Below are 14,869 nucleotides of genomic sequence, written 5' to 3' on the forward strand. Positions count from 1 at the left end.
GCCTGAGGCAGAGGCCACCGAGCCATCCCCAGCGCCCGGGCCATCTTTGCTCCAATGGAGCCTTGGCTGCGGGAGGGGAAGAGAGAGACAGAGAGGAAGGAGAGGGGGAGGGGTGGAGAAGCAGATGGGCGCTTCTCCTGTGTGCCCTGGCCGGGAATCGAACCCGGGTCCTCCGCACGCTAAGCCGACGCTCTACCGCTGAGCCAACCGGCTAGGGCAAGACCAAACATTTTTTAAGGGAGAAGACTTTCCATGTCCAAGACAAAGACTAGAGCCAGTGACGGATCAGTTCGGGTGTTCGGGATGCTGTTTGTGGGAGGAAAATGGGACTCCTTCAGTGGAGAGGGTCTGTCGGGATGTATCTCCACGGGCAGTGGCTGCAGCAGGAGCTCAAACAAAGGGAATTGCTGGGTGTTTTCACTTCTTCTGGTCGTCAGCCTCCTGACCCGTTTGCTCACTGGTGTTGGCGGCGGATCGTTTGCTCACTGGTTGGTTTGCTCACTGGTTGGTTGGCGGCCTGCTCTTGGCCTCCATTTGTGTTCCGCTGCCTCCAGCCGTGCGCGTGCCCCTCCGCCCTCAGTCCCACCTTCCGCCCCTGAGGATCCGACTCTCGCCTAAACATTAAACGTGTACCCAGCACCTGCTGTAGCCAGGAACTTCAGTTCCAGTTCGCATTGACATCAGTGTTCCCCTCCCCCTTTCTCCTGCAGGTGATAGCCTTTCGCCCTCTCAGGAGGGTCAACCATGTCCTGGGCACTTTAGAGGATGAGGAAGAGGAGGAGGATAATGACGACATTGTCATGCTGGAGAAGAAAATACGGACCTCTAACATGCCAGAGCAGGCCCACAAAGTCTGCGTCAAAGAGATCAAAAGGTGCTTTGTACACACTCTTCCCAGCCTCAGGGTTGGCATTCTGCTTGTTAATGTTCCCGAGTGTTGCCTGTGGCAACAGATCTGCTCCTTGGCTTCACAGACTGGAAGCGGAGCATGCGTTTATGTGCTCCATCCCCTTTCCTTCTGTCTGACACTGTCTTGGACCCCTCTGTGCGTCTTGTCCTGGTGCCTCAGCTCCTGGCCCTGCTGACTTTCCACCTCCAGTTGTAGGCGTGATCTGGAGTGCTTTTCCTGCTTCAACCCTCATCCAGAATCGGACGTTTACAACATTCCTAATACGCCCGAGTTCACACCCTCTCCCTACTCCTTTTATTTGTTTTTTTTTTTTTTTTTTGTATTTTTTTGAAGCTGGAAGCAGGGAGAGACAGTCAGACAGACTCCCACATGCGCCCGACTGGGATCCATCCGGCACGCCCACCAGGGGGACGCTCTGCCCACCAGGGGGTGATGTTGCTCTGCCCCTCCAGGGCGTCGCTCTGTTGTGACCAGAGCCACTCCAGTGCCTGGGGCAGAGGCCAAGGAGCCATCCCCAGCGCCCGGGCCATCTTTGCTCCAATGGAGCCTTGGCTGCGGGAGGGGAAGAGAGAGACAGAGAGGAAGGAGAGGGGGAGGGGTGGAGAAGCAGATGGGCGCTTCTCCTGTGTGCCCTGGCCGGGAATCGAACCTGGGACCCCCGCACGCCAGGCTGACGCTCTACTGCTGAGCCAACCGGCCAGGGCCCCTACTCCTTTTCTGCTACACTGAACATGAGTGGTCCAGCCCCTCCACTGTAGCACGCTGTCCAGTGTGCTCCCGGCTGCGGCGGCCTCTTCGGTGCCCTGAAGAGCGCGCCGTCCTTAGTGGAGACGCAGTGTGTGTTCACTAGCCTGTTCCTCACGAGTCACTGTTTTCTTTCGATTACACATTTGAGAGGGCAGGAACTGGCAGTTTCTCATGGTACATGGACCTCCATGACCGTGTGTGGGCTGACAACATTTTCTGGACAATCCCAGAGTTAAATAGAAAACCTGGCCCTGGCCGGTTGGCTCAGCGGTAGCGCGTTGGCCTGGCGTGTGGGGGACCCGAGTTCGATTCCCGGCCAGGGCACATAGGAGAAGCGCCCATTTGCTTCTCCACCCCCCCCTCCTTCCTCTCTGTATCTCTCTTCCCCTCCCGCAGCCAAGGCTCCATTGGAGCAGGGATGGCCTGGGCGCTGGGGATGGCTCCTTGGCCTCTGCCCCAGGCGCTGGAGTGGCTCTGGTCGCAGCAGAATGACGCCCTGGAGGGGCAGAGCATCGCCCCCTGGTGGGCAGAGCGTCGCCCCTGGTGGGCGTGCCGGGTGGATCCCGGTCGGGCACATGCGGGAGTCTGTCTCTCCCCGTTTCCAGCTTCAGAGGAATACAAAAAAAATAAAAAATAAAAAAATAGATAAAAATAAAAATAAGAAAACCTGTTTTTTTCTTTGCATGCTTGTAATATAACAACTATATTTTGTTTTCTTTTATTAGTGAATTATAATGAACCTAGCTAAAGATTTGACTTTCTGAGGCTCAGAGTTAAGAACATTAGTAAATGTAGTTGGGGGACATTTCACATAGACTCTGACATTAGTTAATAAAGGCAGAGCCTCCATTGTGCACATTATGAGACCCATTAACTAATGAGTGCCTTGTGCACTGCCTACATTGTGGGAGTTGCATCGTTGTTAAATATTTGGAGTTAGCTTGCTTTTGTGAGCTGACTTCAATTCAGATATAAAAAATACGAAATTATTGGTTGTGCCTGGCAAGGCACTTAAACCGTGTTGTGATAAGTAAACAGGGGGCAAGTGACTGGAGACTGAGCTGCTAGCGCTGGGCGGGCCACGGTCAGGAGTGGCCCCGGACACAGGGTCCCCACGTGGCCCCCTGGTGGGCAGGTATCCCTCTAATTTTGTTTTGTAACATACCTTCAAAACAAATGTTTTGTTAACTAGGTTTGCTCAGAGTTTTCAGGCCTGTTTAACCAAGTACGTACGATGTGTCTGACCGAGGAGTGGAGATAAGCTTGGCTTTTCTGTTTTTATGGACTTCTTTATTCTTGAACGTGTTTGCTCTGTATTCTGTCCCCACAGACTCAAAAAGATGCCGCAGTCAATGCCCGAGTATGCCCTGATGAGGAACTACCTGGAGCTCATGGTGGAGCTGCCTTGGAACAAGAGCACGACCGGTGAGCCGAGCGCAGTGCCGTCACTCGGGGCCCTCCCGCCCCTGGCTGCTTCCTGCTGTGTCGCGTTGTGTGTAAGCGAGTGAGAGACAGGAAGGGCGAGAGATGAGAACCGGAAGGGAGAGAGATGAGAACAGGAAGGGCGAGAGATGAGAGCAGGAAGGGAGAGAGATGAGAAGCATCAACTTGTACTTGCAACACCTTAGTTCATTGATTGCTTTCTCATATGTGCCTTGACCGGGGGCTCCAGCCAAGCCAGTGACCTTGGGCTCCAGCCAGCATCCATGGGGTCATGGCAATGATCCCGCGTTCAAACTGGCCACCGAGGGGTTTTGAACCTGGGACTTCAGTGTCTTAGGTTGACACTCTATCCACTGTACCACCACCAGTCAGGCTACATTCGCTCTTGATGTAAATTATTTAGAGACTGAACTTTGTATCTAGGTCTTGAGATTAAACAGGAAGGGAAGGGCCCTGGCCAGTTGGCTCAGTGGTGGAGCATCGGCCCAACATGTGGACGTCCTGGGTTCAATTCCTGGTAAGGGCACATCTGCTTCTCCACTCCTCCCCCTCTCACTTCTCTCTCTCTCTTTCTTCTCCCCTCATGCAGTCATGGCTCAATTGGAGCGACTTTGCCCAAGGTGCCAAGGATGGCTCCATGGCCTCCACCCCAGGCCCTAAAAAAAAAAAATGGCTCTGGTTGCAGTGGAGCAAGGGACCCAGATGGGCAGAGCATCACTCTCTAGTGGGCTTGCCAGGTGGATCTCAGTCGAGGCACATGCAGGAGTCTGTCTCTGCCTCCCCTTCTCTTACTAATAGATAGATAGATACATAGATACATAGATACATAGAGACAGGAAGGGAAGGTGCTATGTGGACGTCCCTTGTGCCTGACTTTAGAGAAGAAGGATTTTCTGTACTTGGTAAAGTACTGCCATTCAATACCATTTGGTTTGGGTGGCACTAACTCCTGCCCTCCAGGGCCTACCCGCCAGGTACAGTGGTCCCAGCGAGCGATGTGGGCAGGTCCGGCTCCCTGGCGCTAACGCTCAGCGGGAAGGTGAAGTGTCAGCCCCGTGTGCCAACTGCCCTGCCTGGGTATATGCTGGCTCTCGCATTGCTGCGTGTTTGAGAGGCTTTTCTTTGTGTCGTGGACGGGTTTTCTCTTTGGACGACAGGGCTAGTGCACAGTGTGGGGAACAGCTAGATAATTCGGTAACACCAAGAGTCTTGTTTTGAAATTAGTGTTTTCAGTAATATTCTATGTTGCAGAATTTATTCTGACTAATGACTTAAGAGAAGTGCAGGGTATAGTGTATAGTGTGATGGCACAAGATTATTAAAATTACAGGTCTGAGTCTTGGCCATTAGTAAGTTGCTCTCAGCCCCCCCCCCCCCGCCACTGGTCCTGTTTATGAAGTGAAATTAATTATGAACCAGGCTTAAAGAGGGTAATTACCGAGATTGGGGGGCAGAATATTTATTTGAACAGACCTGACTCCCATTCTTTATGAATAAGCAGCCCAGACAGTATAAAAACAGGGTGAAGCAATTATTATCTTTACCACTAGGGAGGGAGGCCACCCACGTGCCTGAAACTGCACGAGTTTCCAGCACATGCTTGCTGCAGAGAGCACTGCTCAGTGTGCAGATTTCGGGGGGCGTGTGGGGGAAGGCCAGGAGTGCGGGAGGTGAGGGGTGGGGGGTGCAGGGGTGGAAGGACCACCTCTCTAATTAGCCGTCAGGGAGGCAGAGGAAAGCAAGGGAGCTGGGGAGTGGGTTTCTATGTTCTCATCTCGGACAGATGAGCCACGGGAACCTACTTCCAGCTGTAAGTAGGAGAATACCCAGTCAGGTGAATTTTAAGTGTTTTACATGTAACCACATGTATTATTCAGAATAGGAAGCACGTGTTCTAAACCATTAAAAAGAATAGTCAGAAGAACTATATATACCCTGTGGAGGAAAGAGACAAAGCAGTCGTTTATATGGCACGGAAGTTATCTTTCCTCACAAGTTTGAAAGAACTTACTTTTAAATGATCTTGACTTGATCTATTTCTTGGAAGAAATTCCTTCACAGTATTCTTCGTTTTTTCTAAGTTACATAAAATTTTACTCTGTTCGCTGAATGTTAACCAGGCACGGATGTTGTGTTGTAAACCTGCCTTTTTAAGGTGCAGAAATGGCAGTTGATGGAAAGACTTTCTCCTTGGACCTGGTGATATATAAATATATAGATAACTATTATCAACCCATCTTTGTGTGACCAAAATAAATCCCAGTGGGGCATTGTAGTTTAAGTGGACAAGGTGAGGTGGATCTGGAATTTTCTCTGCGTGCATGGTGCCGGGTGGGGGTCGGGGGGCTCTGTGGGAACGGCCGTGTGCACGGTGCCGGGTGGGGATCAGGGGGGGCTCTGTGGGAACGGCCGTGTGCACGGTGCCGGGTGGGGATCAGGGGGGGCTCTGTGGGAACTGCCGTGTGCACGGTGCCGGGTGGGGGTAGGGAGGTTCTGTGGGAACGGCCGTGTGCACGGTGCCGGGTGGAGGTAGGGGGGCTCTGTGGGAACGGCCGTGTGCACGGTGCCGGGTGGGGGTAGGGGGGCTCTGTGGGAACGGCCGTGTGCACGGTGCCGGGTGGGGGTAGGGGGGCTCTGTGGGAACGGCCGTGTGCACGGTGCCGGGTGGGGGTAGGGAGGTTCTGTGGGAACGGCCGTGTGCACGGTGCCGGGTGGGGATCAGGGGGGCTCTGTGGGAACGGCCGTGTGCACGGTGCCGGGTGGGGGTCAGGGGGGCTCTGTGGGAACGGCCGTGTGCACGGTGCCGGGTGGGGATCAGGGGGGCTCTGTGGGAACGGCCGTGTGCACGGTGCCGGGTGGGGGTCAGGGGGGCTCTGTGGGAACGGCCGTGTGCACGGTGCCGGGTGGAGGTAGGGGGGCTCTGTGGGAACAGCCGTGTGCACGGTGCCGGGTGGGGATCAGGGGGGCTCTGTGGGAACGGCTGTGTGCACCGTGCCGGGTGGGGGTCAGGGGGGCTCTGTGGGAACAGCCGTGTGCACGGTGCCGGGTGGGGATCAGGTCTGGCTCTGTGGGAACAGTTGGGCAGCTTTCTGCCTTTCACTTGCTCACATATTTACCAGGTGGGTTCTGAACGAAGCCCAGTTGCTAAGCTGGGCCTCTCACTGGAACCAGTAGCACTGTGATAGATCACCACTTAGCTAGGTTCATAGAGTGGCTTGGGAACCACACTGTTTAAGAACGTTTCTTCCCGTATGAAAAACACAAAGTTGCAGATGACTGACCGAATCAGTGGAGCTGTGCTGTTCTCTCTCGTCCTCTTCTCTCACGGGTAGCATGTCTGCCACGTGGCTGCGTGTCACCCTGGTGGCCACCCAGATGACGAGTGTGTCTTGGCTTCATGTTTAATCTGCGAGCGTTTTAAGTGCTAAAGCACATCCATCAGCCTGCTGACAGCTTGGCTTCAGAAATAGCCCAGTCCAGACATTTCTGGTGACATCTTAATCAGCAGAACCCAGGCTAGTCTTTGTCTCCATTTGTTTTGTTTTGTTTTGTTTTGATCTTGATCCCGCACTTCTGTTTGCGGAAGATGAACCGCAGGAAAGATTTACAGATGGATGCGGAGATTTATTGTAGTTAAAAGGACGCACGGAGAAGCGTGCTTTACCTCTAAAGGTTTGCAGGCAGTGCAAGTGCTTGGCAGTAGGGAATTCAGGGAATTCGTTATATGAGTGGGAGGGTGACTCGACCAGAAGTTATGTAGCCACTGAAATGTTACTAAAAAATACATCTGGCACTGAAAGATGTCTGTAGTGATTTCGTGGAAAAACCTTTTACAAATTCCAAGGCCTCATGAAGTTGCCACTTTGTAGGGTAGGTATGTAAGATACACACACACACACACACACACACACACACACGCATGCAGAACCTGGAGTAGTACCCACCAAAGCTAAGGTAGTGATGCCAACTGGGGGCCGGGAGGTCAGGGGTGACTGTTTCTTTTCTGTTAACACCATCAGGTTTTGTGGAAGATTATATGTTACAGAAATAAGAAAAAAAGCACTTCAAAAAGGGGGAAATGCCAGCATAAATAGAAACATTGAAATCATGTTTCCATAGAAATAGTGTGAAATCTAGAAAATCATTCCCCATGAAATGATAGCATTTCGTGGAGTTTTTTCTGTGGATCCCAAATCTTCTTAAGCAAACAAGAGAACAAGTTCAGGTCTCCCTAAATCTCATTTCGGAGGAGGACCCCAGTGTGTCCTTGTCACCTCTTTTTATCTGGAAAGTATTCGGACTCTTGCCAGCCCCCGAAGGCGCTGTCCTGGGCAGAACTCCGTGTGCTCACTGGTGTCCATTGGCTCTCCCGCAGACCACCTGGACATCCGCGCAGCCCGCGTGCTCCTGGACAACGACCACTACGCCATGGAGAAGCTGAAGAGGAGGGTGCTGGAGTACCTGGCCGTCAGGCAGCTGAAGAACAACCTGAAGGGCCCCATTCTCTGCTTTGTGGGGCCCCCCGGAGTTGGCAAAACCAGCGTGGGGCGCTCGGTGGCCAAGACGCTGGGCCGCGAGTTCCACAGGATCGCGCTCGGAGGCGTGTGCGACCAGTCGGACATCCGCGGGCACAGGTAGCGTCTCCTCTCGGTTAGGCCTGTGGCTCTCTCCTCACTTTCCGTTACCTCGAGCCCCCCAAAGCCTAGCATAGGTCTTTTCTGAAAGGGCTGTTTGGGACGCTGAGCAGAAGGCCTGTGGGCCGCACCGTGCTGGGTCCCCCCGGCAGCCCTGGGGTCTCGCCTGCCTGCAGTTACTGATGCCTTGTGGTCAGGTCGCGTAGTGTCTACATCGCTGGGGCCCAGGAGCATTTCGTAAACAAGGACCTGTAACTCTTGGAGTCCAAAACTACATGTATTGCAGCGGGTGGGCAAGAGGCCTTAAGGCAGAGGTCCCCAACCCCCGGGCCACAGACCGGTACCGGTCCGTGAGCCATTTGGTACCGGCCTGCAGAGAAAGAATAAATAACTTACATTATTTCCATTTTATTTATATGTAAGTCTGAATGATGTTTTATTTTTTAAAAATGACCAGATTCCCTCTGTTACATCCATCTAAGACTCACTCTTGACGCTTGTCTCAGTCACGTGATACATTTATTCGTCCCACCCTAAAGGCCGATCTGTGAAAATATTTTCTGACATTAAACCGGTCCGTGGCCCCAAAAAAGTTGGGTACCACTGCCTTAAGGGGTCCTCAGTAACAGTTCCTTGTATTTGCAGTTTAACCTTTCTTTTCAGAAGGCTGGTTTAAAGGAGGAGTATGAGTTATAAGGAGAAAGGCTACGGTAATTATTTAGGTTTATCCTCGCATTTTTCAGACTTTTTCTCTAAAACCATGTGGAACTGTAAGAACGGAGTCTGACTGACCCGACACACCGGAACCAGAAGTCATGTCGCGTCCGCGTCCATTGTTTGTTCCCTGGCGCTCAGACTGGGGAGGCTGTGGCTTAGGGCTCGTGGCAGCTGCAGGTGGGGAGACAGCACACCCTCAGTGGACGTGTCCCTGTGTGTCACTCCCTCGTGTGTGCTTATAAAAGAATGTGCTGACGTGCACTGTGTGATGTTACCTGGCAATTAAATCTGTTTTAAATATTTTTTTTAAAGAAACTGCTTACCTTACCTTTCAGTCAAAGTAATTAAACTGACTCTGAAACCTCCGTCCTCAAGTTCGTAGCCTTAGTCTGTGATGATGAAGGGAAGGCAGGTTCTAAGTGGAGGCTCAGCAGCGGGGCAGCCGGCGGTGACCGCCCGCCGTGGCCAAGGGTCATGCAGATGCATGGTTACAGTCTGATGAATGGGAGTTAAACTCGGATTTTTTTGGAGAGTAGAAAGAATATGATGCTTTTATAACATTTAAAGTTTTTTATTTATTTTAGAGAGGAGGAGAGGGAGCAGGAGATGAACAGGAACCTGTTGTTCCACTGACGTGTGCATCCCGTGGTTACACTGGCTCACGCCCTGACCCTGGGCCTGTCGGGACGGCCTCTCGCTGCCTATTGTCCGTGTGCCTCCTCACAAGTTCCCTGGCCCCAGGCCAGGAGAGGAAACTCCAGAAGCTTGCATGAAAAATGGTTCTTTTTATTCTTTTTTTATTTTAAGATGTTAATATTTTATGAATAGGTTGCGAGGGCTGCAGGTGAGGTCACGCATTGATTTGGATCATTCTTTGTGGCGCTTTCAGCGATGTTTTTGTTACCGAGACTGTCTTATTCTCTCTTGGGCCACTAGAGGCTGTAGTTGGCTTTTGTAAAGAAACTGACATCTTGGACAATGTTGGAGAAGCTGGATCCAGGGCCCAAACCTTCTCATTTTAGCTACAGAGCTTTGGGGAGGTTTTCCTCGTGCCAGTGACTGGCTGGTGCACTCGAGCTGTTCGGGTTTATTTCTTCCTCTCGCCATCTGTAGCGCGGTGTTGTGTGCATGGCCGACAGAATCTGGAGGGTGAGTCTGTAGAGCTGTGGTCGTGTGAAGTTAATACCGGGCGGGACGGGCAGGTGGTGGCTCCTTCTCCCTGGTCCGGGCCCTGGCTGCTGGGGGGGCCTGGGCGGGGCTTGCTCTGCGCCGGGTACGGGCAGTGGCTGCAGAAGCCGCTTGCTTGTTTCAGCTCTGAGAGCTCAAGTTCAGGTGTTCGAGCATCAGCACCACTTTTATCAACTTCAATCTGGTTTTTAAATTGTACCAAAATAGCCTGTTCTTGGCATGGTTATTTAATTTGTGTAGGAAAAGTGTGGAGAAAAGTACTTTTAAAAAGCCTGTTGGGCCTGACCAGGCAGTGGCACAGTGGATGGAGCGTCGGACTGGGATGCCGAGGACCCAGGTTCGAGACCCCGAACCTCATCTGGTTTGAGCAAAGCTCACCAGCTTGGACCCAAGGTCGCTGGCTCAAGCAAGGGGTCACTCGGTCTGCTGAAGGCCCGCAGTCAAAGCACATATGAGAAAGCAATCAATGAACAACTAAGGTGTCACAACGCAACGAAAAACTAATGATTGATGCTTCTCATCTCTCCATTCCTGTCTCTCTGTCCCTGTCTATCCCTCTCTCTGACTCTCTCTCTGTCTCTGTTAAAAAAAAAAAAATTAAATTAAAAAAAGCCTGTTGGTGGCAGTGTGTAACGCCGTAGTTCTCAGCACTGTTGGTGGCAGTGTGTAACGCCGTAGTTCTCAGCACTGTTGGTGGCAGTGTGTAACGCCGTAGTTCTCAGCACTTCTATGAGCATTAGGTTGGGTTTGCACAGACCTCTGTTTTACATCTGCTGATACTGATGGATACAAATTGGTTCACTTTTTTCAAGTGGACATACTTGTGTGACTGTCGTTAGAGAACTGAATGTAAAGATGGCAAGAACTTGTAAAAGAAGGTTGTGCATTTGCTAAAACGTGTAAACGTGAGCTCTTCAGACACGCATGCTGTGACCGCTGCCAGGTGGGGGGTGTGGATTGTCTGAGGCGTCTGTTCTGGGGAGGCCTGTTGCCGTGCACCCCGCTGCTGAGCCTCCTAGCCATTGCCGTGATTGGGGGCTCATTACCTGCCTGCCCTCTCCCTCAGCAAAGCCTGGAGAGGGTTTTTATCTCAAAACCAGCTGGGAAGCGGATGGAGGGGGGCAAGGCTGCTGGAGAGAGGAGAGGCTGCATGCAGAGGACGTGCCTGTGTCGAGTGGCCGGGAGGTGGGCTGGGGAGGGGACCACGCAGGGTCACAGTGCAGCCGTGGGGCGGAGTGTGTGGGCGCAAGGACTGCCATGTCACAGCTGGGCATCTTGGGAACGCCCAGGTCTGGGCGTGGAATATGGTCACACGTTAGCGATGGAGCTCATGCCAAGTTTGTTTTCCCTCTGCCGCTGAGGAGGCAGCCGTGCTGCGGCTTTAGAGTCGTCACGGACAGACAGAGCTGCCTTCTGTCACTGCCTTTGTGTTGTCTTGATTTGGTCACTCGCTCTCCCAGGATGAACTCCACGTCCACAAGGATCTGTTCATGTGAAGGAGGCTGCTAGTAGGTTAGGAACTGATTTTCAAAGTAACCAGAGCTACGTGCTAACGAGGTGGGAGACCGGGGAGAAAAAGGAAGGCGTGATTTCCACTCAAACCCGAGCTGAAACGCCAGTGACCGGACCTGACGTGCCGTTGTCTCGGGCCCGGTGTGTGGAGCAGCCGCAGGGAGCGCGGTCCTCTCGGGAAACGCCAGTGACCTGACCTGACGTGCCGTTGTCTCGGGCCCGGTGTGTGGAGCAGCCGCACGGAGCGCAGTCCTCTCGGGAAACGCCAGTGACCTGACCTGCGTGCCGTTGTCTCGGGCCCGGGGTGTGGAGCAGCTGCACGGAGCACGGCCGTGTTTGCGCTCGTGTCACCTGGTGTGTTTCTGTGGTCTTCTCCATGCTTTCCGCCTCCTCTTGTAAGCCACAGAGTCTGTGTTCCCAACCATCTGTTTTTCCAACTTGCATTTTTACATTTGTTACATTTAAATAATTAAATCAGTTCATAGAAACTAAATATGAAATAACGTGTTTTAGGATGAAGTTTTATGACCTCATGTTTGCATAGTAGTCTGTTTTTCATTAGTTTTTCCTGCTTGAACTAGATCAGTTGCTGTGCTAGGTGTCAAGTTATTGTGGATATTAACCCTTTGGAAACACCTTACCAGCCATCTATCAGGTGATAAAATTATATCACTGCAAGGAACCCATGGCTCACTATTTAAGCAGAGTGAGAAGGAAAAGGAGCTTCTGCTTTTGTGAGAGTCTGCTGTGTGCCCTGACGTGGGGGGTTTGGGGTGGCGGGCTCTCCGGCCCTCAGCGCAGCGCCGGACACGCCCTGGTCTGCGCAGGGCCCTCCGGGGCCTTCCACGTGGGCACATGGGTCCTCTCTGCTGCCCTGGAATGTGGGATTATGTTGAGGCCCCAGTCCAGGCCCCCCTCCAGGAGTGTAAGTGCGGTCAGTTATGCTCTGACTTTCCTCCAGACTGACACTTCCTGTCCGTTGTGCACTTGGAATGGTCGAACAGTCCAGGCCTCCGGCCTTTCTAGTTCACAGCTGTAGAGAGGAAAAGTAAGTACAGCATAGGAAAAATAAGGCTCTGTGGAGTCGGAGCCTGTCGTACCTCATACAGGATGCTGTGGTATCACTGCGTGCTGTTTGGTATCGTGCTGAGCAGGCAGGTGCCTCTAAGTGCTCTGTGAACGTGAGGGTTGCCACCTGATTATGCCACGTGGTCCTCGGATGATGCGTCCATGAGATGCATATGGGAGAAGGCTCAGGGTTGACCGCTGTGGTAGTAACAGACCTGTCAGACACGCTACATTGAAGACTTCTTTGAGTTTCTTAATGGCTTTCTTTTTAGATCATTAGGATCCCTTTTAAGGCATATTACCTTTTCCAGTCTGAGACACGCATACAACCTTGGTAGGGAAGATACCCTGTGTTTTTCTGCCGCAGAAAGATGGTCGCATCTAACGTTTTGTTTCCTGCCAGGCTTTTCACCGGGCAGTGTTTGCCCTTTTATTTTAAAGCATCAGAATTGCAGTCCTACCTCTTACACTTAATGGTATAACTGACACTTTTTTTTTTTTTTGCATTACAGTCTTTTGAGATCAGACAAGACCCAGTGTAGTGCTCATTCTTCGTCCCTATCGCTGTAATAGTTTGCGTTGTTGCCCGCAAGAGTCCTTAACTGGCGAGGCATGAGAAGGGGTGCTCAGCGCCTGTTCCCTCCCTGCCCACATCTGGCAGAGAGGCGACCGGCCGGCCTTCCGGGTCACATTGGGTTTGAGGCTGTCTAGGGATGGAGTGGAATGATGCAATAGCCGATTACCATGGAGCTGTAAACAAATCACATTGCGATTCTCTGTAATAATTTCCCAAAGCAGAAGCCAGGCCATTTTTTGGAAGATGAAAAATGCTGGTCTTTGTCACTCGACACTGTGGGCAGTGCAGGCACTTGCTTTCGTGTGCCTTCCTGCCAGCTGCCCGGGCCTGGCGAACCTGCGGCTGCCCACAGCCCTACAGAGAAGCGTGGCTTCCTACGTTGGCACCTTAACTGGCGCACTGCAACCTAGAGAAAAGCTTCTAGGGCATTGTGTATCAGGCTGAGCAATACATAACTAAAGTGATGCATCCTCTGTGGGTGTTCCTGTGTCATGCTGTGATTTTTTAGATGTGGTTTTATGAGGAAGAACGTGGAACAAACTAGTATTTCTTTTTTTAAAAGGGATAAGAATATTAACTTATTGTTTACTCATACCATTACACATACAATGAATATATTTAAGCATTTTAAACAAACAGGCTTCCATAATTAGCAAACAACATTATATGTTAGATAAAACTACTATTCCAATCTTATACATGAAAGAACACCTTTAGGTTATGTGGGGCTAGTAAGTGATGGAGCAAAATCTCAATCCAGGCGATTCTTCAGAGACTATGCTTTCAACTATTTTGCTACCAATACCTCTAAAAAGAAAAAAATATATATAGCCATTGAAATAAGAGATAAGGTTAAACAATGAAGTGGGTGTAGCCAAAGAGAGAATTAGCAAACTGGAATATGAAGATTAAGAAATACCCAGAATGCAACAAGAATGATAAAGAAATAAACATTTGAAAAGGCTAACAATCGTGAGATTAGAATAAGGTTAAGCAAACTTCTAATAGAAGTTTCTGAAGGAGAGAATTAAAATGATTGGGCAGCATAATAATAAAGAGATGATAAGTATTAGAAAACAGTAGTATTTTGCCCTCAAAAATGTTAGTTTGTATGAGTGCTAGTTTTATTTATATCCTACACATGTAGTTCCTCAGGATGTATTCTTGTATGCTACCGTGTTTTCCTGAAAATAAGACAGTGTCTTCTACTATTAATGTTTGCTCTTAAAGACACACTAGGTCTTATTTTCAGGGGATGTCTTATTTTTCCATGAACAAGAATTCACATTTATTGTTGAACAAAAAATCAACATTTATTAATATGCTGTAGTCACGTCATCACAAACATCAGCATGACCAGGCAAATTCTGAATTCCATCGAGAATTTCTTGTGACTCTATTTCCACATACAACAATCTACCCTGTTTCCCCGAAAATAAGACAATGTCTTATATTCATTTTTGCTTCTAAAGACGCGCTAGGTCTTATTTTCAGGGGAGGCCTTATACTTCTAAGTTTGAAATAAAATTGCACTAGGTCTTATTTTTGGGGAAACAGTAATTTTTTTTTAAGGGTTGTGTTTGGTGATGTTGTAAGAGAATGTATTTGAGTATTGCTACATTTTTATCTGATTCATATTCCAGAGGTTCATTCAAAATACATTCTGAATGAAATGGTAGAAGTGCGTGCTACCACACCGTCTGGCAAGAGGTGAGTGCCTTGCAGACATTTCCCGTAGCTTATGGGCTCTGTGACGCAGCTGTCTTCTTGTCTGACCTCTGGACTGTGGCCCCCGTGGGGGAGGGCGCCCGTGTTGAGGAACACCGAGGCCCTGAGCGTGCTGGGTGCCGTGCACAGGCGTTTATAAGAGCTGCTTCCACGAGCCAGAGATTGAAGTGGGCCCCACATTTAGGTGTGCTGAGGGCTGCTTTTGTACTTTTTTCCAGGAAACAAGAAGTGGACTTTAAGTAGCTGTTAGTAATAACAACCACAGTTCACATATTTTGAAAGCTTGCCCTGTGCCTGGCACTATGCTACGTGCTTTGCCTGTTATCTTCTCTCATAATCCTCACA

General features: G+C 50.6%; 1 protein-coding gene across 1 annotated transcript in view; it reads left to right on the plus strand.

The window, feature by feature from the left end:
* Positions 1–14,869, plus strand: part of LONP2 (lon peptidase 2, peroxisomal) — a 76,903-nt gene that overhangs the window by 17,634 nt on the left and 44,400 nt on the right. The window contains exons 5-7 of the mRNA XM_066349593.1: positions 711–874; positions 2,988–3,082; positions 7,476–7,734. Of these exons, the coding sequence (XP_066205690.1) occupies positions 711–874; positions 2,988–3,082; positions 7,476–7,734 (518 nt within the window). The remainder of the gene's footprint in view (positions 1–710; positions 875–2,987; positions 3,083–7,475; positions 7,735–14,869) is intronic.

Source organism: Saccopteryx leptura, chromosome 9, assembly GCF_036850995.1.
Source record: "Saccopteryx leptura isolate mSacLep1 chromosome 9, mSacLep1_pri_phased_curated, whole genome shotgun sequence".
Taxonomy (NCBI): domain Eukaryota; kingdom Metazoa; phylum Chordata; class Mammalia; order Chiroptera; family Emballonuridae; genus Saccopteryx; species Saccopteryx leptura.